This window comes from Lemur catta, chromosome 4, assembly GCF_020740605.2.
Source record: "Lemur catta isolate mLemCat1 chromosome 4, mLemCat1.pri, whole genome shotgun sequence".
NCBI lineage: Eukaryota > Metazoa > Chordata > Mammalia > Primates > Lemuridae > Lemur > Lemur catta.
This window is the reverse complement of record NC_059131.1, coordinates 8,372,736-8,399,053: the sequence shown is the minus strand read 5'-3', so window position 1 is coordinate 8,399,053 and position 26,318 is coordinate 8,372,736. Positions and strand designations below refer to the sequence as shown.

The following is a 26,318-nucleotide window of genomic DNA, read 5'->3' as shown; positions in this document are numbered from 1 at the left end:
ATAGAGTCCCCCTGGCACAAATTATACATCAGTGAACAGTTATTTACTGAACACCTCCCATGTGCCAGGCACTGGGTCCGGTGCTGAGGATACAGAAGTGATGTCTCTGAATAATAAGCACTTTGTGAATTCAGAAGCGTGGTCCATTTGGCCAGGTCTCTGCTTTGATCACATCCTCCCATACTCCTCAAACTCGTCTTTGCAAGAACTTCTATGAGCTCCACCACAGGTTGGCATTAGTGGTGTCAACTTGGGCAAATTTCTAAATACTTTTCACACACAGTTCCCTCTGCACGGAGTGCTACTGCTGCTTCTCTTACCTCATTACGGAAATCCTTTTCTTTCTGGATGCTGATTCAGGTACCACCCCTTCCAGGACACCTCCCGACAGGCCTAGACAGGAGGGGTGCCCAGCCTATGAGCTTCTGTGAATCTTGTGTGTGCGTTTTGCCACTTGATTCCACTGGCCACATTCGTCTGTTTCCATGTCTGGCTCCCCAGCCCTCACAGAAACAGCAGAGGTAATGACTGAACATTTTGGGATGGAATCGAGCCCCTCTGGGCCACAGTTCCATAGTGACATGAGGTGCACTGTACAACCCATCCAGCTTGCTATTGCAGAGTCTGAAGGGGCAGCTGCCGGGCAGACCATAGTTGCAGGGAGTCGGGTGGTCTCCTTCTTGGGGGTTTCCAATCAGGCTTGCAGCATGTGCTGCTTTTCCTAGGGAATCCAGGGGGAAGCTTGGATTATTTGCACCCCAAATGAACCTGGTTACTCCAAAGAACTCTCCCTGAGAACCTCTGGACTCTAACATTATAGACAGAGTAAAATTTTAGGGCTAAACAGACTTGGGTCCAGTCTTGGGTCCATCCCTTACAGGTTGTTTAACCTTGGACAAGCTGGGACCATTCTGGACTTATTTCCTAATCTGTACTAAGCATGTGGTTGGTATCTCCCACAGTTGTGACGGTCACTGTGGTGAGCTATTACACGTAGACTGGCCGGCATACGCTTCCGTATGATCAAAGGTAGGTTTCACTTTTAATAAACAGCAGTAGTGGTTCACACCGAATGAGTGAATACCTACTGCAAACAGAAGGTGTGAGTTCCCGGTTGGTGTGTGGTGGCCACACACAACAGGTGGCAGAAAAAAACCATCATTTTCCAGACCCCCGAATTTTAGTTAAATACGCACAATTTTATTGATTGAAGAGATTAGGACAAAAACATGAAACCAAATACAGGACAAAGCACCAGAGGCCACAGATCCCACCATGCACATCAGCAATCTCTCCTCCTACCAGGGACTGAAAAAATAGGGGAGAGGGAAGAAAGAAAGGTCCTTCTCGACACAGCACCATCTTCAGAACATAAAAATACACTTCTCTGCTTTGTATCTTCCATCAGCAAAATAGCATCAAGGGCGAATCCACGGCCGCCTCGTCTCCCGATGATGAATGGCGCAGCCGCCCTCCCGGGCACGCGAAGGACAGGGCACCCGCGGGGCCGGCGCAAAGCAGCCAAGAGTCTGCACACACATGCCACACACTAGAATGGAGCACAGATTCAAGTAACATTTACACACTAGAGTCCAATGTGTTACCTACCCAAAAACATGACCATTTCACAAAACAGATACAGGCAGTAAAATCCAAACAACTGAGGTACTGGGAACACAAATATTTATGCCAAAAGAGTTCTGTATCATACAGCAATAGAAAAGCCATAATAAAAAAACGTTTTTGCCACTCGAAATCAAATAAAGCTATCTAGAAAAGCCAAATAAAGGTTATTTCAGGGACAGAAATACTCAAACAAGGAAAGAAAAAATTATAAATGTAACTACAGCATGTAACATGTCATCATCCCAAGTCAACCCGTAATTGAAGTACTGGCTTAATACATCACAATGTGACATTTTCCTTAATAAATAGAAGAGTTCTTGAAAATCCAAAGGTGCGTATTGGGACAGAGAGCTGTTTTTATTTATATCATCCTAGCTTTCAGTTTGTTATCCTTCTTGCTTGACTTTACTGAGGGTTTTTGTCCAAACCAGAGGGCCTTCCAAGCCAAAAGGATCATTCTTCATTCTTCGTAAAGAAAACTAAATAGCTGCCCTGTATTTTATACACGTGGGACAACCTGCTTTGTTTCACTAGTTTCTAATAAAACAAAGACCGATGTTGAGTTGAGATCAGGGTGTTGCGAAGGCGTCAGACTCCGGGAGCTTGCTGATATCTCAGCCCATCGCCACCATGTCAGCACAGAGGAATGCCTGTAACACAAACCCTCATCGCTCCAGAGAAAAAAACCAAAAAGGAGTTGGATTTCTTTTTTCCTTTCTCCTTCCCTCTACGTTCCCCCTTGAAACTATGATAGCAGTAATGCATCTGGAAGTTTGACTTCAAATAGCTTCCTGCCACAAACCAATTGACACGAAACAGAATAGCTTGTTAGAGGACAGATTTTTTTTCCCCTTCAGGGAGCAAAGCATTAACATGTCATTTCCTGACCAAGATATTAAATTGTTTATTTAGAAGAAGTGAGTCGAGGAGAGCGGTTAAGAGACACAAACTGGACTTTTGCTTTCTTTTAGCTTAGCACCCAGGTTTCATGTCCGTCTGTGTGCACCGAATTTTTTTTTTAAGTGAACCCCATTAATTGTCAGATAGGTGGTTTGGCTTGTTTAAAAAAACAAAATGCCTCAGCCAATTGTTCCTTCCCTGAATCATAACAAGAAGTTAAATGCTAACAGTGCCATGCCAAGATGTGTGTTTGAGGCAGAGAGTTTTGATTCTGTCAGGATCTGCAACTATTCTGGAACAAAACGGAAAGTGGGGTGGGTGGGAGTGGCCCGGCTGTCGAGGGGTGGTCTCCCAGGCTATGTCAGAAAAGACAAGCTGCAGGGGGCTCCCGTCCATCTGACCCCCACCCCCACCCCACGTCTTCTGCCCCCATGCTACATGTTTAGTCAGCTCCTCGAAGGTGTTCCTTCTCTGAACCAAGAAACTTATGAGTGTGAGTGTCTTTTTTGCTACCAAGGCAGGCGATATGTGTCCCCGGAAGAACTTCTTTCCACTGCCCTCCTGGTACCTGCTAAGTCTCTGTAGGGCGTGAGCTCAGTTAAAGAAAGGGTCCAAGTTCTCTTCCATGTTGACGTCCGGCACCAGCTGGTCAGACACTTCCTTAGCACCATATCCTGAATTCGAGACGCTAAAATCTGTAGAAAACCAAGGATGGTCCAGAATCTCCTGCGAGGTCAGCCGCTCTGAGGGCTCCCGCCGCAGGATGCTTCGGATGAGGCACTTGGCCTTGGGCGACAGAGTCTCTGGAATGTTGAACTGGCCACGCCGGATCTTGCTGAAGAGGGAACTGGGCTCAATGTCATGGAAAGGGTACCGCCCCACCAGCATGGTGTACAGCATCACTCCCAGGCTCCACACGTCGGCCGCTTTGCCCGAGTAGCTGCCACTGGTGTTCAAGATCTCCGGGCTCACGTAAGCCGGGCAGCCATGCTTGTCGGAGAGAGAATCATCGTCTCCCCGCAGAATGTAGGCATCTTCCAGGCTTTCTAGCTTGACCCGAGTCCTGCAAGAGAGGGAGAAAAAAAAAAAAAATAAGCTCCTGAGGGTGCCCTGAGACACATTAATGCCATCACCATAACACAGCCTCTGCTACAATGTTTCCAAAGACTCCCCGTTCATATTCATTCATTCACTCATCCGACCAGCCCAACATTACTTCCTGAGCACCTGCTAGCTGCCAGACAGTCTTCTAGGGCTTCGGACACACGGTGAACACAGCTGATAAGGTCTTTTCTTGACACTTACAATCTACTGGGGATCTCAAACCCTTCACAACTAAACAAAGCATAAATAACATTATTACCACCCTGTCTTGGGGGGACGAGGAAACAAGAGATTAAGTAATTTTCTGAAAGTCAAATTCACGTAAGGACAGGGCTGCACAGGACTCCAATTCAGATATAACCACTGGGAAGCCCACAGCGGCTCTGTCCACACCTCCCTGTGCACTCTGGCTAACAGGATAGAACACAGCCTGCCAAGGCTTTTCACACTACTTCACTCGCATTTTTGCCCCACAACAGTGCCTTCTGTTAGACATGTAGGATTTTACTATCCCATTTTGCAGATGCAGACTACAAAACCAAGGTGCAGAGAGTTTGAGTAACTTGCCTGAACCTTTTAGTTGGGAAATGCAGAAGACGTGACCCTACATTTTCCTAAGTTGACATGCCGTTGCTCTGCTACACCAGCATCCTCTCTTTAGGACACAGGCAGGAAGCAGGGAATGTTCCAGCAGGAGTGGACTCCCATCACCTAGTCCTGAGGCAACATCCTACTGTCGAGCCCATCTTCTTTCCCAGATTTCCTGCTGCACTTGTCTCCCGTCCTGCCCATCACACTCCTAGGTTCTGGTCCCTGCCCTGGTACTTAACACCTGACTTAGGTTACCTGCATCTTTGGCCTGTGCCACACATCTGTGATTCTAACTTCTCATGTGCTTGTATGCATGGGGGTCTATGTGAGCAGCATGAGCCCGAGATCCTTCTCAAACATTCACCGTGCCCACAATCCCCCTCCCCCCTGCCACTGTAGGATTATGGTGGTTACCGACGGGAATCCAGGACTCTCCTGCGGGTGCTCGGGAAAAGAGATGGAAAAATCCCACATTCAACTCTGACTCCCTGGAACCCAGCACTCATGCTTACACGGTAAGGCTCGATGGCATCATTGGGTATAAAATACATGAAGTAAGTGCTCAGTAAGTACTTCGGGACGTGGGCTAAATTCTTATCATTAACTGCACCTAATTTGCCATGGGAGAAGGTGAGGACCAGGAAGCAGAGTGACTTGTTCACGGCTCATCGACAGTAGCTGAGGGCTGTCCTCTGTCCCGGGCCCTCAGCTCCCAGCCCAGACTCCCCTCCTGAGCCCCGGTGCCTCCTGTTGTCCTGCCCTACTGTTCTTTATGAGTGGGGAGTTAGGAATTACTACTTTCCAGTGCTGGAAACTGAAATCCTCCCCCCACTCCCCTGGCCAGGGCACCACCCTGCAGAATTCTGGTAGTTCTCGAGCCCATTCCATCGGCTCCCCGACACGGGCTTGCTGCCCAGGTGGGGAGGAACAGGGAGCGGCTGGAGTTAGGGTTTAGACAGCATCCACAGGGCTGTGTCATCCGCATGACTTGCTCCCTTCACCTCAAAAGTGCACATCCAAGCATCTCCCGTTTGCCCCAAAGAATTACAAAGCTCAAATGAACATAGAATAAGAAAGTTGCCTGGAAAAACCACAATGGGGGCTTAAGTCAGAGCTAGTGACTCAAGTCCATCCCCTGCTGCTTTTCCTCTTCCCTCGGCCTGCAGGCCTCAGCCTGGCGGGGTGACCACCACAGCCGCTCAAAGCCACAGAGGGTGGTGAGGTTCCAATTAACCCAAGGAGAGCTGCTGGGAGCTCTCTCTAGCAAAAGGCTTGGTAAAATCCCAGGTTGATTCTAAGATCTCATATTTGGAATTCAGGAGTTCCAAAAATCAAGGAGTGACGACTTCCCCGTACTCATCTCCACTGATGAACAACGAACGGTGTGGTCTTGGGGAAGGACACTGGGCCGGGAGCGAGGAGGGCAGGTTCCAGCCCCAGCTCTGCTCTCACCTGTCGTATGGCTGAGTCACTCAATCTGTTTCTCAGCCTTAAAGAAGGGCATTGGAAAAGGCAGTCTTTTTTTTTCTTTTAATTTATGTGGTTAAAATATACATAACATAAAATTTACCATCTCAACCATTTTTAAGTGTACAGTTCACTGGCATTGAGTACATTCATATTGTCGTGTAACCATCTGGAGGAGGCAGTCTTCAAAGCCTCTGCCAGTCTTAACACTCTGGGATTCTGTAATACACAGCAACGTATCTTTTCCTTTTTTATTTGCTCACCCAAATTCTATGAAAATCTATAGAATACATGTTCTTCTGCTGCGCCTATAGCTAATGCTCTATAAAAATAGGAAGGATCTAGATGTGCTAATCTGGAATTGAGCTGATTAAAAATAAATCTCTTTCTTCCATTTGCTTTTTCTCATCTAAGGTCACAGGTGGAGCGGCAGGACAACTTTGCTAGCTGTCCTGAGATCAGAGGGAGGTGAACCAGAGAAACCCCCCGTGCAGAGAGGAGGGTGGGGGAGGGCGGGGCACAAGTGACTTCTCTCACAGCTTCCTCCCCCCACCCGCAGCCTTAATGCTCTTGCCTAACTTTGGGGGTGAGCCAGACACCTCAGCCCCAGTTTCACTGTCTTGGCAGCAGAGTAGCTGTGGGAATAATTACAACTGTGGAAGCAATAATAATAACAACAATAATAAGCTCCCCCATCTGTGTGACAAGGGGCGGTCCAGTGGAACAAGCACGCATCTCAGAATCAAAGGATCCAGGTTTGGAGCCGGGTTCCTCTGCCAAAACCCCCCAGTGCTGTCCTGACCACATTGCAGGGAGACCCCCACAGCTCCTCCACCTCCTCTTCAGCCACACTCCCTCTTGCCATCCCAGCCTCTTCTCTGTTCCTCAAATGCACTGCTTGGCCCTGTCCTTCTGGGGGCCTTTGCCACGTTGCCCCCCCAGCGTGGAATGCTCTTCCCCAGTATGTGACAGCCCGCTGTTGTCAGGTCTCTGTTCAAACGAACGTTATTAGAACGGCCTTGCCTGTCCATCCTCCAGAAGGAAGCCCCCCCGCCCATCACCATGGGAGACAGGATGCAGTCACATTTGTACGGATTTGCAGTGATACTCTACGGATCATTTTGGTGGCTATCTCAGGGTAACCACCTTCTTCCCCACCTCCAGGGGCTGGTGGGCATGTGGCTGAAGTCACTTCGTATGTAGAGAACACCTATGTCTGCTGCTGTACCTTGAGCACCTGGGCAAAGAGCAGATGCTCAATACAAGAAGGACAGGGACGACCACGCTGTTAACCCTCGCAGGGAGCCTCAACATGCTCACCTGGAAAGGAAGAAGGGTCCCTGCTCTGCCCACCTGGCCAGGGCCACATGGTGGTCAAGTGAGAGATTATGTGCATGATAAGACGCAGGCCCCTGTCAGGGGAGGCGGGGGGAGATATGATTTCAGGGACCTGGACAGCTCTTGGCCCAGCCTTGTCCGGGGACATACCTCACCCCCCCAGGCTCTCTGTGCCAGGCCGGATCTGAAGCCCTTTTCCTTTTTATCCCCTTCTAGGTCACAACTTCAGATGCTGACTCTCTCCGTCACCTCCCCCTCCCCGAGCAGTGTCCCACCTTCAGAGCACCTCACCCCTGTTCCTGGAAGCCTTCTCCCCGTAATAGATCAGGGCCTCAGAAAACGGCTGAGGCCCCCACGTTGTCAATATCCCCCCAAACCAGAGTTCACTTTTCTCCTCCCCTACCTCAAGATGAGGGCTCAGAAGCTGCACAGGTACTTAATAAGTTGGAGAATGACATTCCAAGTCCACTCCAGGCGCTGCTGAAGTTTGGCTGCCCCAGTGCGGACCCATCCAGCACTTGACTCTCCTTCTTTCAGAGGCTGGGGTTGTAGTGGGGACCGTCCGGCCTGCTTGTCACCACACGCTGCGGCGGTGCAACCACAAAAAACCCAGGCAGGTCAGAGAGCAAAGCAGTGTCTCGAAGTCAGAGAGCCCTGGGTTCAAGTTCTGGCTTCGAAAATCATTAAGAACCAAATGTCATCTACGCACTTAATGCCTCCTAGGCATTTATGTTCATATTCTCTTTCAAGTTTATGAGATACGTTTCCGAGGCAGACACTGTGACTTCATCTGGCGGATGAGCCCAGCACTCAGAGACTGAGTAAGTGCGCACAGCTGACCGGGCGAGCCCGCGGCTGGCGCTCACCTTCCTCAGGCCTCACCCCAGCAGGTGACGGAGGAAACCACGCCCAGGGTCGCTCAGGCCAGGGGTCAGCACATGTGCTCCCTAGGGTCAGGGAGAGCTGGTCCTCGGGGCAGGAGCCTGCTCCTTCCTTAGGGGAGTATCTGCATCCCAAGTGGGAGAGGGGAGAAGGGAAAAGAAGCCTGGAGGCAGCCGGGCTGGAAACGCTGCACCTGCAGGCCTCTCACTGACCTTGCCTCCTCCTCAGAACATTCTGAACTTGCTGACATCACAAACAGTCAAGGGTCGAGGCCACCGCTCTAGATTATGTCTTTAAACAAGGACCTTTCAGGGTGCACATCACGTGCCAGGGGAGCAGAGGGAAGCCAGGCCGGGTGGGTCCCTGTGGACTCGCTACGCAGCTGCTGGGAGCTGCTGAGGGTCCCTGGGCCTTGGCTCCCGCTCTGGAGGCAGGGCTGCCACTGGCTCCTCTCAGACTGCGCGTGCGGAGCGCACGAGCTCATGTCAGGAAATGAATCAACAGTCTTGCAACTGACGATGGCCCCTGAACAGTCTGGGCGCTGGGAATTTTCCAGGCGAAGGAGTCAATTTCCATAAAGGTCAACAGGAGCATCCGTGGACCTAGTAATGCCAACGTCCCACTCACCATTCAGGCATTATAAGGACATTTCTTGAGCATTTTCTCAGCTTGAGCTCCCCCAACCAGGCGCTGGGGATGCAGACATGACAAGTAACACCGGTCCTCCCGGTTTTTGTGAGAATGAAATGTAATAATGCAAGTACAGCATCTATGAAGAGCCTAGCATGATGGACCTTGCCGGCTCCAGGCACGTAGGAGCAGATGTAAATTCTGTCACTACATTTCTTCTTGGGCCTTTTGCACTTGTTCCTCCTCCCGCCTAGAATGTTCTTCCCCAGCTATGTGTCCAGCTCAGCCTCTCACTTTATTCAGTTCTAACTAGGGCAATCGGGATGTGCTTCTTGGAGGTGGTGGTACCAGAGATGGTCCAAGAAAAATAATTCCTGAAAGTGACAAAGGGGGAGGGTGGTGGTGGCAATTTTTGTGACCAAAAATCTGTACATGACAGTGCTTATCTCCTCCAACTGCTCAGGGGAAGGGACATCTCTTTGCAAGCCACAGCCCAGGGTAGGATTGATTTGGCCAGAGAAGCCAGATCCCTGTGTGCCTTTTGCAAACTGTGCTTGGCACAGGAAGAGAACAGCCTGCTTTGCTTTCGACCTGATGAATGAACACGGCTTACACGTGGGCAGCCTACGCACTCAGTGACGGCCCAGCCCAGGGCCAGGCCTTGTGTCACCGGATCCCGGTGCCAGGTGAGGAAGCCAGAACCAGCAGCATGTGGTTCTTCTCCCAGCATCTGTGGAGCAGCATGGATGGGCCCTGAGAGCCCCGATCCCCCATTCTCTCTCGGCAAAGGCTGGGAAGTTCCCATGGACTGCTATCTTACAGCCTCAACTCTTCTGTTAAATAAGAACAAATAGCTACGAGGCCTGAAAGGGCTCCTCCAGCTTCAAATTCCTGATTTTAACGTTTCCTTTAATTCTTAAGCTATAGTGATTACAACACATCCTATGTGACATCCTAATACTAATAATCACAGTAACAATGATAAAAACTATGTATTAAGCATCTACTAGATGCTGGCATTTTTACAGCCTATATCTTCATTTCTCGTAACAAAAGAGAAAGACAAATATTATGATATATGCAAACTTCCTACAAATAAGGAAACTGAGGCACATAAAATTAAACGTCCTAGGCCATAGACAGGGTAAGTGAAAAAGCTGAGTTCTGAAGGTCAGGAGGATTCTAATGCCATTGTCTTCTGCAAAATACATTCTAGCACCAAAATCACAGATTTCCTGGGTGTGGAAAAAGAGAAACTTTTAAAGGCAGACCCTGAGTTGATGAAGACAGACACAGTGCAAGGTTGATTCGGCACTAGATCAGGTGCAAAGCCAGCCCATGTGTTATCTAATTGCTACAGCTCAGGAGGTGCACAGAGGTGGATGGACCTGCCCGTTAACTGAGGCACAGAAAGTGGAGGTGACTTCTCCAAGGCCACCTAGCAAGTGAACGGCAGAGCTGGGATTCAAACCTAGGTTTTTAAAGTCCGAGTTCAGTGCTCTGTCCACAACACCAAAAATGGTCTACACAAGCAAATCACGCTTTGCTCTGAAACCTCTAAGCATCTCCCTGGGCTCTTGGCAGGAAGAGACCAGGACAGGGTGGGCCAGGGTGGGGCTGAGCTGAGCTGGGAGTTCAGCCAGACAACGTGGGCCTGGCAGGGATGGGAAGTCCGGTGGCCTGAGGTCAGTGAAACCCGGGGAAGTCACTGAAGGCCATGTGGTCGAGGGGTGCAGGCAGGCTAAGGGTCAAGGGAGAGAGGTCAGCTGTGGCCAAGTCTGGCCTCACTCTGCCCATTACTGAAAAGTACCCCCGGCAGCCAGTCCAGTGGTGTGGGCAAGGGGCCCACCGGGGCGACTGCTAATGGGGGTCCAGGCAAGGACGGTCCTGGCACCACGGTGGGGCATCATGCTGACCTGGCTACCCCCACTAGAACTTGACAGGCCCCTAATCTACGCCAAACTGTCACTCATGCAATTCTCTGTTTCACATGTGCATGGGGTTTTCCAGCAGTCACCTCTGGAAGCCCCTCTGCACCAGGTCCTATGGATTCAGTGAATTGCCCCAAGTCCTATCTCAGGTGGCTCCCAAAGTGGCAGGGAGAGCAGCAGGTAAGCCCTCAGGGAAACATCTCAGGGCTTCCCCGCGGAGGGCGAGAAGTCCCCAGGGAAGGGGACAGAGGGGAAGGGGTGGTGGCATGAGGCTCTCATCAGGTACAACACCACACAACCTGGGAGTGGGAGTCCCGCAATGACCTGCTGTACGAGACCACTCCAGCTCAGAGAGAGGACGGAGCTGCTGGGAAACAGCACAGTTGGGATGAGAAACTCAAGCCGACTCCAGCACTCAGGTGTTTCCACGGCACCACCTGCCCAGCCCGATGGAGCGAGGGGGCTGTCCACATGCAGACGCACATTCGTGCCCCTGAGCAATGGGGAGGGGTCACTGGCCTGGCACGCCTCCCCACTGCCCCGGCAGACATCATACATCACACGAGTGCAGCCTGCGGGTGCAGGGGCTTCAGGAGGAAGTGCGTCCTGTCGCCATAGGAACAGACAGGGAAACCCCAGACAGACAGGGCCCCGCTAACAGGAATTCCTCATCAATACGCCATTCACCGCTGGCTGCCTGCGTCCAGACATGGCTCCTGAGGGACCCCCCTCCCCAAATCAATCGATACGCCTCTCAGAAAAGCTTGCGCAGGCTCAGTGCTGGCCAGGAGCACCCAGAGGTGCCGCCGCTGCTGCAGCAGTGCAGCTTAGACTGATTCAGGGTCCAGAATGTTCCTGTCCTTGCTCCATCAGTGAAGTGGGAGGGGACTCAGGGAGCCCTGTGTGTCTGTCCACCTGCTCACTGGGCCACACGGGGCTGCTCCACTGGGCAGGGAGCCCTCGGCAGCCCCCTCAGGTATGTGCCTAGGCACAGACTCCACCAGGCCAGGGAGCTAGAACACCTGGGCTCTGCTCTTGGTCGTGCCACGAAACGTTTGGGACCTTGGGTACACACCTTCCCCCCATTTCCTTGTCCGTAAAGATAAAAGGGTTGGGTTTAACCCCCGCTTACCCATCCGCCTCTCCAATCCCACTGCCACAGTCCGAAATTGAGCCACATCACCCTGAAATTGATGCCCAGCCACTGGTCTCACCACCCTGGGTCCATCCTTCACCTGAACGTCCACAATCACAAACCTGTCCCTAGAGAAACTCCTCAATGTCTCCTCCTGGAATCAGGGCAAGTTCGAGGTCAGAGGCGGGTATCCCAGGCCCTAGACCTCTGACACAGGACCCTCCAGCAGCATGTCCCTCCCGACACCCAGCTCCCTTGCTCAGGTGTTCGGGACCCTCCCATCGCCTCCATGATGTGAGCATTCTCCATACCCTGTTCCACTGCTGGAATTGTTAAATAACTATTACAAGGTCTTTTCCATTAGCCAAGGTTTCTCTTGCACTGATTCCTGCATCACCAATACCTAGCACTATAAGGACATAGTAGGTGCTTAAAAAATGTTTGCAAGATAGTGTGTCCCCCACGCCTAAGATCCCTCCAGCTCCAACATTCCATTTGGAGTTCAGGGCACCCAGGCATGACTCTACTCATGAACTACAATGTCTATGTCCAAACACATTTCAAATATGTTAGACTCTGTTCCCAGGATTCAGAGAAACATCCAAGAGTGCTGAGTAAAAACATTTAAAATGTGTTTCCATACACTGTCTTCCACTTTCAATACAGCTACAGGATTTTTCTTATAATATTCATGTCTCTGGGCATGAGGGGCTATTCACACATCCATTTTGTCAGTTGTCATTCATTCAGTAAGTAGTTGTGATGCTAAGTCCTGTGTTCAGCATAGGGGAGAGAAAGACAAATGAACCCCATCTTACAGTTCCATGTTATGGGGTTCCATCCAATCCCACAAAATGGAACGACAGGGCCTATCAGGAACGCCCATGGGGTTAGCTAATTGGTAGCCCCGTCAACGACTGCCATGACTGTGCTCAGAAAAACTGAAGACCGAACTTTATTCAGACCCTGGCTAGTCGGGTCCTCCTGGGACACGCTGGTTACCTAACTGTGTGAGAAAATTCTTTCAAAGGGTTCGGCGCAAGGGGTGGTGTTTTACTTGGTGTCTGTTTCCTGGAGCCAAACTAGCCTTTGAGAGCCTAGGCTCTGGAGCCAGGTCTCCTGGGTACACACCCTGGGTCTGTAAGACCCTGCGCCTCAATTTCCTCACCTGGGTAAAATGGTGATAACAAGGTCCCTTAATCACTGGGTTTAAACTGGTTAATTTAAATATATCAGCTAGTTAGAATTAAATTAGTTAATTACACATTGCAGTCAGAACAGGGCCTGGCACATGGAGGGCCGTAGGTATTATTTCATTGAAATGTAAGTCTCCTGAGAGCAGGGTTTGTTTCCCTGGGCACTGAAGTATCCTCAGCACCTAAAACAGTGCCTGGCACATAACAAGTGCTCAGCAAATATTTGTTGAACAAGTGCTTGAGTTTCCAGGTTGTTGGGTTATGAGGCTAATAGCAGTAATGACAACTGTGTTGTTAAGCACCTGCAGTCAGTGCTGGGCTCTGTACCTACACTGTCTCTAAGCACTTTCAGGGAAGATAGGCCAAGACCATAGGGCTAAGTGGAAGAACCAAACACTCTTACCACTGCGCCTCCAGTCGGTTTGTTGGGGGCCTCATCAGCTAATTTATTAAGTACAAGTACTACACAGCCCAGCCAGAAATCTTGCCGAACAATCGCTACTATTTAGTCTACGTCTAAGCACAGAACCCTGAGGAAGCTCTCCCCTCTCTGATTATGATTAGAAAAGCCCTTCATGAATAAAATTACAACCTGCCACAGACACTGAAAACAGTGTCTTAAATAAATGTCACTTTTGCATAAATCATTAAATCAAAATGGGAATGATGGGTTAATTTCTCACTTAATGGGGAACTGTGAAAATAGCTCTCTTTGAAAAGGTGTCTCCACGGGGGATTTACAAGTTTTCTGGGCTCCAGGCAATGACCTAGATGCTAATGATCTCTACTTATCCCTGCCTCTCTCATTGTCACTGGAAGCCAATCTGAGCTGCTCCTACCCAAAAAAGATTTTCATTCCTCAACAAATAGCAAGGCCCACCATGTTCTAGGAGCAGTGAACATGAACCATCCCCTGCCCCCAGGAAGCTCCCTGTCCAGCAGGACAGCCCAGAGATGCACAAATGTACCCTCAGAAGAGTAGGGGACGAGCTATGACAGATGTGAGGGTGTTAAGGGGGGGAGGTCCTTATCCACCCTGGGGGGCGAGGAGGGGAGGCCAGCCTTCCCCAGGGGTTAGCAGTGCCTCAAGTACACAAAGGTGGTCCTTCCCAAATAAGGGAAGTCAGGAGCTGTCTCCGTAAAAGTAGAAAGGTAAGGTATTTTTCTAAAATACAAAGAGACCACAACTTGAAAAACTGTACACAGCTATAAATGAAAGAAAAGCTGAGTCTGGTCCCTGGGGCTCCAATGCCTGCCCTCTGACCTCTGCTAGATACTGAAACCTCAACAGAGGGGGGAGCAACGTGAAGATCTGAAGCAAGAGCCAATCTAGAGACCACACCTGAGAAACAGAGCCTTGACTGCCGCTCAGGGAGGGACAAAGGCGCAGGTCTGCACATCTGGGCAGGTGGCCTGGAGAACGCCAAGATCCCCAGGGCCGCTGGGTTTCTGCAAAGGGTCCCAGCTTCCATCCTGAAGAGGCGGAGAGTCACCGGATTCCACAAAGCAGAGGAAGTGAAACCTGCCACGTCAAGATTTAAAGATCTCCTCGCCAAAGAAGAAACACATAAAGAGCATGTTTCTCAGTTCACAGGGGCGCTTCTGTGCAGGGAACTGTCAACGCTGAACTGGGACCGGGGTGTGTGTGGGGGGGGAGGTGACAAGAAGGCTTGACCGGGGCAGAAATCCGGCGGGGTGATGGCAAGGGGGGTGCTGGGGGAGCAGCGCCCCATCCGCCTTCACTAGGCGGCCCAAGGGTGCACCAGCTGGAAAGCGCTCTTCATCCCCTGAGTCAGTCAGGGACCTGGCCCTGTGTGACACAAAGAGCCACCACTTGCAGAGGCAGCTATGGCTGATGGATGTGCCACGCACCGGCTTCAGCTGTGTTGATTCATTTGCTTCTACGAGGAAAGTCTTGTCACTTCACAGTTGAGGCAGTCTGGGCACAGAGATGAGGAAACCCGTCAAGGTTAAGTCTCCCAATAAGTGCAAGGACAGGAACCGGGATGCAGAGGCACCTCTGACTCCACGTGGCAGTCACAGGCCTTCTCCCAAGCTCACGCCTCCCCTTGAAACAGGGGGCCTCTGAGCACAGGCCCATCAAGCAGATCACCCCAATAGCACAGCAGGCAGCGCGGGGCTGGAGGGAGCCGGGCGCCCTGTGGGGATTTGGGCACTTTCTTCTATCAGATTCAGGGCTCGGCCTGCAGGTCAGCCCCTCCGGCTCACACAGAACATCTCACTCAGATTTTACTACAGCAACTGTGGATCCTAAGGGTGTGTCCAGGCGAGTTCAGTTGGGGTTGGGGGCGTAACTTCCTCAAAATGCTGCTCAAGGCCTGTGGGCCCTGAGGTTTTTCCCTTTCAGCAGGGCAAACAAAAGAACAGAGGCTCTGCCCTGCATGACACATCCCAGGGATGAAGGAGAAGCAGCAGCCCAGGGATGCAAACAGTGGCAGGTCCAGGCCTGGAGGGGCGGGACCCTCCCCTCCCTGCACCAGCCTGTGGCCATCTCCGGGGCACAAGCAGGTGGCCCTCTGGTCTTTCTGAGCTTCATGTTCCACAGCAGGTGCATCTGACTTGCCGGTCACCCTCTCGGCACTAATTTAATGATTATACACAAAAGGAAGAGAGAAGAGGATACAGCCTAAATTTGAACCCCTACATCACGAGGTGCCACTCTTCACAGAACAGGCTTCCAAGGAGAGCGACTTCATTCTTTGGAAACCCACTGCGCACCGGGAACTGCTCACCCAGAATGGCACTGTTTCATCCACTCTGGGCACAGCTGCCTCTTCATGAGTGCCTGCCCTGCCCAGCGCAACACGGAATCATCTCATTTAACCCTCATAACTGCCCTATGGTTGGAAGGAATGCCATTATTATTTCTGCTTTGAGGATACTGCAGCTCAGAAACATTAAACGACATACCCAAAACCAAATAGCTAAAAAGTGGTAGACTCAGAATCTGAATCTAGAACCCAAATCAAAGTAAAATGGAAGCAGAAGAGTCCGAGCTGCTACCAGTTCAGCCCAGCAGCAGAAGGTACACTGGATTCAGGTCTGAATACAACGCTGGGCATCTTCTACGTCTGTGTGCAAAGCTACCCATGGGGAACTGGACTTAAGGCTCTGACAGTTCCCCCAAGATGTTTTCACAGACGGCCCACTACCCAAAGCCTGGGCACAAGGTGTCTGCCCACTGGCAGGTCTTGCTCTGCACCGGGTGGGGCTCGGGAAATTTTACTACATAATCCCTGTCCCTTCGACCACTTTCAAGCTCATCAGAGAACAAGCAGCACATCCTTGAAAGAGAGAAGACAGACGTGGAGAAGAGGTATGTCACGACTGCAGGGCTAAGAAAGCACCCCTCCCCCAAGTTTCTTCTGGGCTTTCTCCCCATGGGACCAATGGGTAAAGGGTTAGAAACAGACACTGACTCTAGGGTTTAATTTTTCAAAAGCCTTTCAAATTTACCCATTGCTTCCTCACGCTTTCAATGTCGTTGAGAGAGAAGGAAGCTTTAGTTCTACCCAAAGTGATGCAATTAGGAAGGAAAGTGAGGGCGGCCGGCAGCGTGGCTGCTCCAGTGATGTCCCAGGTCCTCTGAGGCCTGGCCTCACCCTGTTCCCCTCAGGAAACGCCGGCAAAGTCCTCCATGTAGCCACTACCCACCCAAATAACAGAGACTTTGCCGTGAAACTCTATTCTGCCAGGAAGCAGAGAGGGAGAAATAACATGAGTGTAAAAACCAGAAGTTTCGCATTCAGGAATCAAGAGGTTAAAAAAAAGAACAACAAGAAGAAAAAAGGCTAATATTTCCCTTTCACAAAAAGTTGACCGCTGGGGTTTAAAAAAAAGTTCCTATCAGCTACTGCTTAGAACATTTAGAATGTCCTTGCAGATAGAAGCGACCTTCTCAGAGCTACCCAGAGAGAGACACTCGTCATGTTCCAGAAAGGCAGGCCCACTGGGACATATGTGTGGCATGGGACAGAGAAAGAGCTCTGGGGTGAAATGATAGGATTTCCAGGCTGGCTGCACCCTCAGACTGGCCATGTGACTTTGAGCAAGGTCGCTCGCCCCCTGGGCGGCCGGTAACCTCACCCATCAGATGCAGGGCTATCATTCTCCCCAGGGTCCCTCAGGGCCGTGATAAGCCAAGGCTGCCCACGAGACAGCGGCACCGTGTGGCCCAAGGTGTTCCCAGACACGCCACCAAAGGGGGACGACCAGCTCCCTAACGGTCCCTTACATTTTCTTTTAAAGTTGGAAGATGCTCTTGAAAACGAAGGATTTCGCTCTGACACACATTTGCTCCAGGGTGTTGCTCTGGTTACACGTTCACATCAGATTCTCCTTTCTAGTTCTCTCTGGAAAGGGTCACGCTCTTTCACAAAGTCAAACAACTCCACACTGAAAGCCAGAGACCCACAGTCCTCAGGTTGGAAGCTTCTTGTATCTCGATATTTCTTCTCTGAGTCCTGGGACATCAAGGATTTTGGCTTTACCATGACACGCTCCTTGGGACTCTGATACATCTTCTCATAAATGAGAAGAAAGGCCTGAGAGTAAAAACCCTGCCTCGGCGACGGTGAGGTCCGACCTGCACATTAGGGCAAGTGCACTGGCCTCTGGAGCTCTGCTCCTGGCAGCCACACAAAAGAGCTGAAGTGTGGACCCTCTGCCACCCCCCCAGTCCACTCCTGTTCCAATGTTCCACGACTTGGGACATCCACCCTCCTCTGCTCATTTCACAAGAATGTATTTGCTATGGGGGTGTGACCCCTGGCCATTCCATCCTTCTGCTCACTGATGCCTGAAAATTCCTCTCTAAGGAGACACAATCCAAGATGATGCTTAAAAACACAAATCCCTCTGAGAGAGGGCGTTTGTCGTCCTCATGCCCCCTGGCAGGCAAATGAATTACTTGAGAGCTGACTTACTAGAGAATACGGCCTGACTTCTGCTCATTCCTGTCTGCAACTCTGAGACTTACCGTGCTGTGCTTGGAGCCCTCATCTATACAATGGGCATGATGATACTCGCATCTCCAATGTGTACAGAGAATTAAGTTAAACTATAAGCTTATGGTGAAAGGTCAACAAATATTACTTCTTATTTTTGTAGGTGCAGTTAGTAAATCTCCAAGAAAGGTAGAAAACAGAGGGGTAAGACAGTCAGTATACCACTGGGGGTCGGCATATATTCATCTTACAAACGAGAATATTCAAAGCAGCACATACCTTAACGTTGTCACTTGAAAAGACCTTAGAGCCAATACAACAGAGCCATGAAAACAGGAGAATGAGGCACATGAGGCCAGGGGAGGGGTTGGTGGAGCGAGTGGACAGGGACAAGATCACAGAGAGTTGTAAAGGCAAAACCTGGATAAGGACCTGGGTCTCCAGGATCCAAGGGCAGAGGTATCTAAGCTGCAGGAGAGAAAAGCGCCCCTTCTTCTGTTAGTAAATAAAGGTATCCTTGAGCCAAGACCAAGGTATCAGCTGGTCTCTACAAGAGGTAGAGCCTCCTGCATAATTCCTGGACTACATTGAGCAATGAATATAAATTTGCTGCCTCCATCCCTCTAAAAAAAATCACATTCTTAAAAAGAAAAAGTGGCTCAAAGCAGTTCTGACAATCAAAGTCAGCTGAAGAGAAAGCAGGGCCCTAGTGGGGTCTGCTACACGGAATGTAGCATTAGCAGCAGAACTATGAATAGAACCCAGATGCCCAGCATCCTGTCCAGCTGTCTCCTGAAATAACCAAGACCTTCACGGTGCTGTGCACTCGCATAGGCAGCTCCTTCACCTGGAATGCCAGTCCTCCCCACACTGCCCATGGGACCGTCATCTGTCAAGTCTCCGCTCCAAAATATCCTTTCCCATAAAACCTTCCTTGACTCTCCAAGTCCGACTTAAAACTGGCATCCCCTGCCCCACCCTGGTTCTCATCTGACCCAGAGCAAACTGCTATTTGGTGCCTACAACACTTCCTTTATAGGTCAGTTGACTATCTGATTCATTTTGATATTAATAGTACTGAGAATTGTGATTAATGCATAATGTACGTCTAAGGAATAGCTACTGAAGGAGTGAATGAATGAATAAATTATAAATGACGGATTCTAGGCACTGAGTGTTCTGAAGGTAGAATTTTCAAAACCCTGCCTTTACTGACATTGAAAATGCCACACAGCTTTGCAGCCACCTTCAGAGTTCATGACACGAAACCATACCTATTTACTGGGACACAGAGTATCCTGGCCCCTGTCCTTTGAACACTGGATGCCACCTTTAGAGTGGTGGCTATCTGCTTTTCAAGGGCACTTATAAATTGCAATAGTCACTTCCCTTTTGTCCTCCTAAGCCTCCTTTCCCTCATCTGCACAATCGATGGCAAAACATGCTCATTCCAGTGTTTCAAGCAAGCCATCAGAAGCAGCCTATCACAGTACATGGTCTGGACAGGAATGGGACTTACCTCTCTTCGTCCTTAAAGATGAATTTCCGCAGCTTGAGGTCCCGAAGCACCAGCCCCCCATCGTGGCAGTGGGCCACCGCTGAGGCAATCTGGTAGAACAGTCTGGCGGCCTCCTCCTCCCTCAGCTTCTTGCAGGTACGGACGAAGGAATGCATGTCCCCATAGCTCCGCTCAAAGAACACATACGCTTTGGTCTCACCCAGGATAATTTCAGTGATTTGGTTGATGTTGCTATGGGCAGACAGGCAAAAGCACGGTGCCAGGGACTCCTGGTAGCAGCTGATATCAAACACCTAGGACAGGAAGAAGACCAGAGTCACAGGTGCCTCTTGCACAACCAAACCACACAATGCTGACACCTCCTTCTGGCATGGGCTTTTGAGGTGATGGAAGGTGTGGTCAACTTAGACCCAGATCATACTGGCCCTGCCTTCACCCAGCTGTGCAGCTCTGAACAAGTCACTTGACCTCTCTGAGCCTCCAAGTCCTCATGTGTAAAACTGGCAAATGACACTTGACTCAGTGTTAGGAGGATTATAAGAGAAAATAAAGGTAAAAGTGCTTTGCAAAATGTAATACAGTACACAAATGATAAACTGTATTATTTTTCTCTCTAGCCCAATCACCCCCGTTTATAGAACTGAGGCAAAATCGGGGAGAAAGTGGCCCACCCAAGAGATACAGACAAAATCTTATTTACCTTCAGCAAAACAAAACAAAACAAAAAATGCACATCAACAGGCACTATACAAAATATTAGAAATTAATAGATTAAGTATCTAGATTTTGCCTACTGGTTATCTAATTCAGTATGTTCATCTTACAGATGTAAGAACTGAGGCTCAGAGAATGAGCCAGAACTCCAGCCCCCAGTGGCAGGGCTAGGAATAGGACAGTCTTTCTTAATAAGGAAGCTGACTTGCTGCTGCCTCTCTTCCCTCCACAGATACATCTAACTCAATGAAACAGTTATGCAATGATTTTCTATGAATCAAAATTAGCCTGCGAAATGCCTCCTCATCGTGGGCTTGCTTAAAAAGACAATGCACTGTCAATACCTTCTAAAACAGACCTAACAGAAATTAACGCTACAGAGAATTTTTGAGGTTATTAAAAAAATAAAAAAAAGCTTTCATTCATTTCAAGACCTCCACAAATCAGAAATATAAGTCTCTGGGTTTGGAATGTGGTTTTCCTATCTTCCTCGGAGCGTGGATAAGATAGATCTATTCAGTGTTTGTGCGTGAGCCAGGGGCAGGCGTGGGTGTGCTTTGCTGGAAAGCATCTAAGGCAGGAACACCCAAACAATGTACTTTGTGTTATCAGCTCACAATCATTTAGCTTCTTCAATCGCTTTTTCACTAGTTAAAATATACTCTCCTTGGCCATCATTTTGCACTGTGGTAGGGAAAATTCAGGACTGGAAATCTCCAACCTTGAGGCTGTAATCCTGGCTCGGCCACCAACAATCTGGATGAGATGGATAAAGAGCTTAGGGTTACTGGACCTCCCTCCTCTTCACAAAATGAAGACATTGATTTAGAACACTCTTAACCTTTTTTTTTTTTTTTTTTTGGTCCTGATCTCACATAAAATCTGATAAAAGCTCTGTCCTCTCTTAGCTGACAATGCCCATTCTCAAATGCATGCACAATACTGGATTCATTTTAAGAAGATTCACAGACCCTCTGAAGCCCACCCAGGGACACAGGCTGCCATTTAAGAATCTGAGTTAAGTCGCTCTAATCTTCAAAAAATGAATTTAAAAAAAAATTTGTGAGTCAAACAGGGGTAGTAAGAAGCTAAGAGGGCTGGTGCTAACCCTGCCGAAGAAGCAAAGTTAACAGGAACGTTGTGAATGAACCATAATGAGGCATCTCAGGAAAGCGGCACAGCTGCTGCCACTATAACCCAGAATTTAAGAATGAATACTTCAACATCTCCAGAGACCACAAATCACACCCTGATACTGTCAAATGATGACCTAAGAGCAGTGACCTCAGAGGCCTGCTCAATTAGGAATCTGAAATGCTTGAGTCAACTTTAACACCCAGACTGCAGGCAACAGACACTCAGGGAAGCCTCAAAAATTTCAGAGTAATAAACGCTTTGCAGTGGCTAACGTAAACACTCTGCATTATATAATGGGGATGATGTCTTCTGAAGCACCAAGCTGCAGGTTCCATCAACAGTGCTCACAGAGTTATGATTATTTATAATATACTTCCTGCTCCAGGTACATTTAAAAAAAAAAAAGGTGATTTTTTGCTCAGCACTTTTAGCCTGTTATCCTGCCCCACTGTTGAAAAACTGAATGGACACAGAATCAAAAAAAAAAAAAACCTAACATATTCATGGCAGTTTCAAAATGCAGACATACCCTTTGTAGAACAGACCAAATTCTAAGATGGTGGACAGAGTATGAAAAATAAAATAAGTACTTATGTTTGCCCAAATGGGAAGGAGCCAAACTTTTATTAGTAGCTATAACATGCATTTATGGGCTTGGATTCGCATTTAAACCATCACCTTCAAGTGCAAAATCAAGCCATAAGCCTGGCTGCCAGCTTTTCTTACATGTTTAATTTAGAGCCTTAGTTATATAATGTGACAGTTCAGATAAGGCAGTAAGATAGACAATCATTAATAACGTTTGCAAAAAAGTACCCATTCTGCCAAGATAGTAATTATGTCAATCTGCACAGTAGCTACCAGCATTTCCATGAAAACATACAGTTAAAGACTCCCTAAAGCTCCTTCCTTCATTTGCCTAGTAAAAGCAGGCACATGGCAACAATAAGAATCTTGATTATTTTGTTTGAATTGACCCTGGAATCTCTCTTCCCCCAAAGAGTGTCCTACTATACAGTCCTCTATGATAAATAGCATATTTACATTTTATCTGTTTTTGCAAAGACTTTCTTCTTTGGTCAACAGAGAGCTAGGAAACATGAACCCTGTATTTTAAGACATCAAAAGGAACTGAATTCAATGTGTAGATTTCACTGAGCCTTAAAATAAGTTAAGAGCCCACAGTATATCTCAGGGTAGTTCACAGAAGCAGTCTTATAAAACTCACTTGGAGCTTCTTAGGATATATACAACTATGCTTGTATAAGAAGTCACCCACGTCAGCTTTGGTATTAAGTCAGGAAAACAGAAGCTGCTGTGTCTTAAAGGGATGACCTCTGTCAAGCAGAACAATGACACTGCACTTAAATCCACTTGCAGCTACACTATAATTGGTGAGGGGCTGATTCAATCTTTGCAATAACTAAACCAACAGATTAAGTACAGTTTTAGGCCAGAGACCAAGTCTGCAAATGACACTGTAAGGTCAGCCCAAAGTGAAATATGTCTTGAAGAATTTGAAGGGAGAAAGAGCGAGCAGAGGCCAGAGTCACCTCTGATTTTAAACAAAGAAATAACAGCCAGATGTTCCTGCAGAATCTGGCTGCAGAGTCCCTTTGCTTAAAACCATCTCCAGCCTTTGAAAAATATTAAAATGCTGTACTGAAGTTGAGCAAAAGCAGTAAAAACACTCACTGCTGGGTGATTGTGCATACTTTATACAAGAGTGGCAGCTCTGTGGAATTCATTCATTTCAAAGGATGACTATCCTATTGTGCAACCTTGCAGGACTTCTGAGAATTCAATTGAGCTCTGAATAGCCTACTGAATTTTGGTTAACCGGGCACAGTTGCTCTGGATCTCAATAACTTGCAAAACATGCAAAATACCAAATGCTCAGTACAAGCAAAGAGCAATATTTAAAGAGTCTCCGATTTCCCCCCAAGGTCTGAACTGAACAGTCACAAAACTGGAGATCTCCACTAAACCCAAATTTTGCAATAAAATACTCCAGTCCAGGATGAAATAAGCCAAGTCCACAAAGCAGTCTGTGGTGAATGGCCAAAGTGTGATGCATTACTGGAGCACAGCTGTACACAGTGCCCATTTAAAAGGCAGCATGGGTCCCCACTCCTCCCTTACCAACTCCCCCCCCCCCCCGGAAATATAGCAAACCTAAAATTGAGTGACAATGAATTCTTGATCTATGCCCAATTCTGGGTAATAGTATATGCTCCACTGTAGTCATTTGTTTTTGCAACTATTCCTCGTTCATTCCCTTGTCTGGGGCACTGTGGGTGCACACAAAGATATACAGACACACTCACATACACAAGCCAGTCACTGTTCAGGGTCAAAGACAAAAAGGAAACTGAAGTGTCTATCTCAGTATTAGCAATACGAATCCCCAGGGCTCCAAACGCTAGCCTAAACCTTACAGGAAAAGGTGTATCGAGGGGGAGGAGGAGGGGGGTGATGTACAGGCAGGGAAGTCTAGAGATGAGAAGAAGCCGAGACCAGAGAGAAAGACCCAAAGGATTCACTATTAACCCGAGGATGCGCCGGCTTTGATTTCCACCCCAATCCTCCTTTCAAGGCTCCCGGCAGAAGAAAGTCTTTGTAAACCCCTTCCCCGTGCTGGGCCCCAGGGCTCAGCCTGAGGGGACACCTTTGTGTGTCTGTTTTAAAGGGCACCTTCGGAACAAAGGTTTAACACCTGCACGCTGCTAAGAACAATGGCTGCGAAAGAAACCAAGCCACCGGTGTCTTTAAAATTAACGGGGGATTCCCTGCTCCATGTTGCAAGGGGAGGGGGCTGGACACACGAAGAAATCCCCTGGGCAGCGGGACCCGGCCTCGCGCGGAGACCCTCGAGCCCTCGGGAGCACGCGTGTCCGGGGCCCCGCGCAGTCCCGCGCCCTCCTCTCCCCGGGCTCTCCCCAAAACGCCCCCACTGCAGCCCGCCCCATTGTCTGAAACGGTCTAAAAACTTCGCAACTAGTCGAACACGAACAAATAAATGAATAAATTCATTTAACCAGGCCACGGATAATTATCCTGCGAATCTCCCTTCCCCAGACCGGAGGGCCCGGTGACCTCCCGCCCCCTGCAGCCCCCACCGAAGGGCCGGGGTATCTTTTTAAAAGACAAAAAGCAAAACCAAACCCCGGGCTCCTTACCTTGCACACCAGCTCCTCTCCGCTGTGCAGATGCACCGCACGAAAAACGTGGTCTCCCTCCAGAGGTTCCAACAATAAGTATTTCCCGATGCAAGAAACGCAATGCGACAAGTTCGGAGTCTCGGGCGGGCTCGGGGAGCCGAGGTTCGGGCTGAAACTCTGGCTGGGCTCGGCAGACCTTATAGACGACAACTCCTCGAAATCCTGGGTTTTGTTCCGCGATCTCCCATATCTCGCTATTGTGATGGGGGTAGACCTGTGTATGTTCATGAGTGTGGGGATCGCACGCGACAAACAAAAAACCCGCTGGAGAGAAGAGTCGCTGGCGAGTGCGGCTGCAGGCGCCTCCGTGCCACGGGTTTAAAAAGGAACGCGAGGGGAGGGGAGGGGACGGGGCTGCGTGGAGCAAGAGTTAGAAGCCCCCGAACGGGCGCCACCGGCACCTTGTCTGCTCAGAGCCGGCTCCCGCTCCCGGGGTGACTCGGCCGGCAGGCAACTCGAGACCTTTTGTTACCCCAGAGCAGCCAGCAATGTGCAGGGTCACCGCGCTTTTAGTTTCTCTCTCTCTCTCTCCCCGGCGTGGACCCAGAGGAGCCACCGGACTGCTAAGGTGGGAGCCGCAGCGCCGGGCTTCCCGACGCGGTCCCCAGGCAGGCTTCCGAGTCGCAGACGGGGCGGAGGAGCCGGGCTGTAGTTTGCGCCGTCTTCGGGGAGCGCACGGCGGCGGCTGGGTCTCGACGCGTTAGGAACCAAACAAAAAGAAAAAGGAAATAAGCACGGGTCTACCGGCTCGCGACGCGCGCCAGCCAGAATCCGCGCTGCACCCCCTTTTTTGGTGGAAAGGGTGGGGGGCGTGGAAGGGGGGGTGCCGGAGAGGTCTGTTACCTACGTTTTAACTGTAGATGGCGTCTGAGGCTTTTCCAAGATCGCCAGGGCTCTCCAAAAATTAAACAAACAAACAAAAAAGAAAAATAGCAAGGGAGCGTTTAACTTGCAGCGGTCAGTTCTGCCAACAAAAGATTGCAAAAGCCGGGCACGGAGTTGCGGCGCGGGCCGGGCGCAGGTACCGCGACAAAGCCCAGGGCTTGGCCCGCCGTGCCGAGGTCAGCACAGGATCATGCTGTCGCCGCTCGCTCGCGCTCCGGGTCTTCCTCCGAGAGAAGCGAGAAGTGCAGATCGGCGGCCTCCGATTCCCCGGCACGCGCTTCTGGGGGTCCTGCGGGCGCTGGAAGGGGATGCGTCCCCGACCGTGCCAACGCGCGGCGTTCCTCTCCCCCGTTCCCGCTGGAGAACCGATCTTGCCTTGGAATAATTTGCAACCACTCCGTCTCCCCCTGCCCTGAACCCGAACTGCCCGGCGGGGTTTGTTTTGGAGAATATTGACGGCCGGTCCTCTTCTTTTATTTTTTTCTCGCCCCCCAGAGGTAACAGAGGACTGTGTATTTAAAAATTAAAGGGGATGGCCGACGGTGCCCGAGGCCAATCCCCGAGCTCAGCACGCCCGCATCTCCCGGCTAGGCGGTATTAATAGTTACTTACGTGGCCGGGGATCTCGGAGCGAGCGGGCCGTGTGTGCGCGTGTGCGCGCGCGCGCCTCGCTCGCGCTTGGGCTCCCCATTCAATGTCACCGACACATTTCCACGGAGCCTCCGCCCCCCCGCCGCCCCCGCGACTGGCTCAGCCCGGAGCCGGCTCCGCCCCGCCCCCGCCCGGGCCCCCCTCATTGAGCCGGGCGCCCATCAATCAACCTCGCTGCTGCCAGTCCCCGGGCTGCTCCCCGCGCCAGCCGGCGGCGCGGACGGCTGCCACTGCCATTGCAGCTGAGGGCAGGGGCGCCTGCGGTGGTCTCGGGCTCCCGGGCCGGCCGGGGCGAAGTAAACAGAGTGCTATATCCTTCCGCGGCCCGCGGTCCGGGGCCGCCGCACGCCGGGCCACGGCTGCGCGCTCCGCTGGGACTGCTGGGCAGGGGCTGCAGGCCGAGAGCGCTCGCCCGTCCCCCCGC

The 26,318-nt window shown here is 50.1% G+C and overlaps 1 protein-coding gene across 1 annotated transcript; it reads right to left on the bottom strand.

Moving 5' to 3' along the window:
* Nucleotides 1-1,178: 1,178 nt before the first annotated feature.
* Nucleotides 1,179-25,975, bottom strand: TRIB2 (tribbles pseudokinase 2). The gene is made up of 3 exons (XM_045549059.1): nucleotides 24,317-25,975; nucleotides 19,287-19,579; nucleotides 1,179-3,589 (listed from the first exon to the last, which is right to left on the bottom strand). The coding sequence occupies exons 1-3, from the start codon at nucleotides 24,584-24,586 to the stop codon at nucleotides 3,121-3,123; spliced, it is 1,032 nt and encodes a 343-aa protein (XP_045405015.1). The 5' UTR covers nucleotides 24,587-25,975; the 3' UTR covers nucleotides 1,179-3,120.
* Between the last annotated feature and the right edge of the window lie 343 nt (nucleotides 25,976-26,318).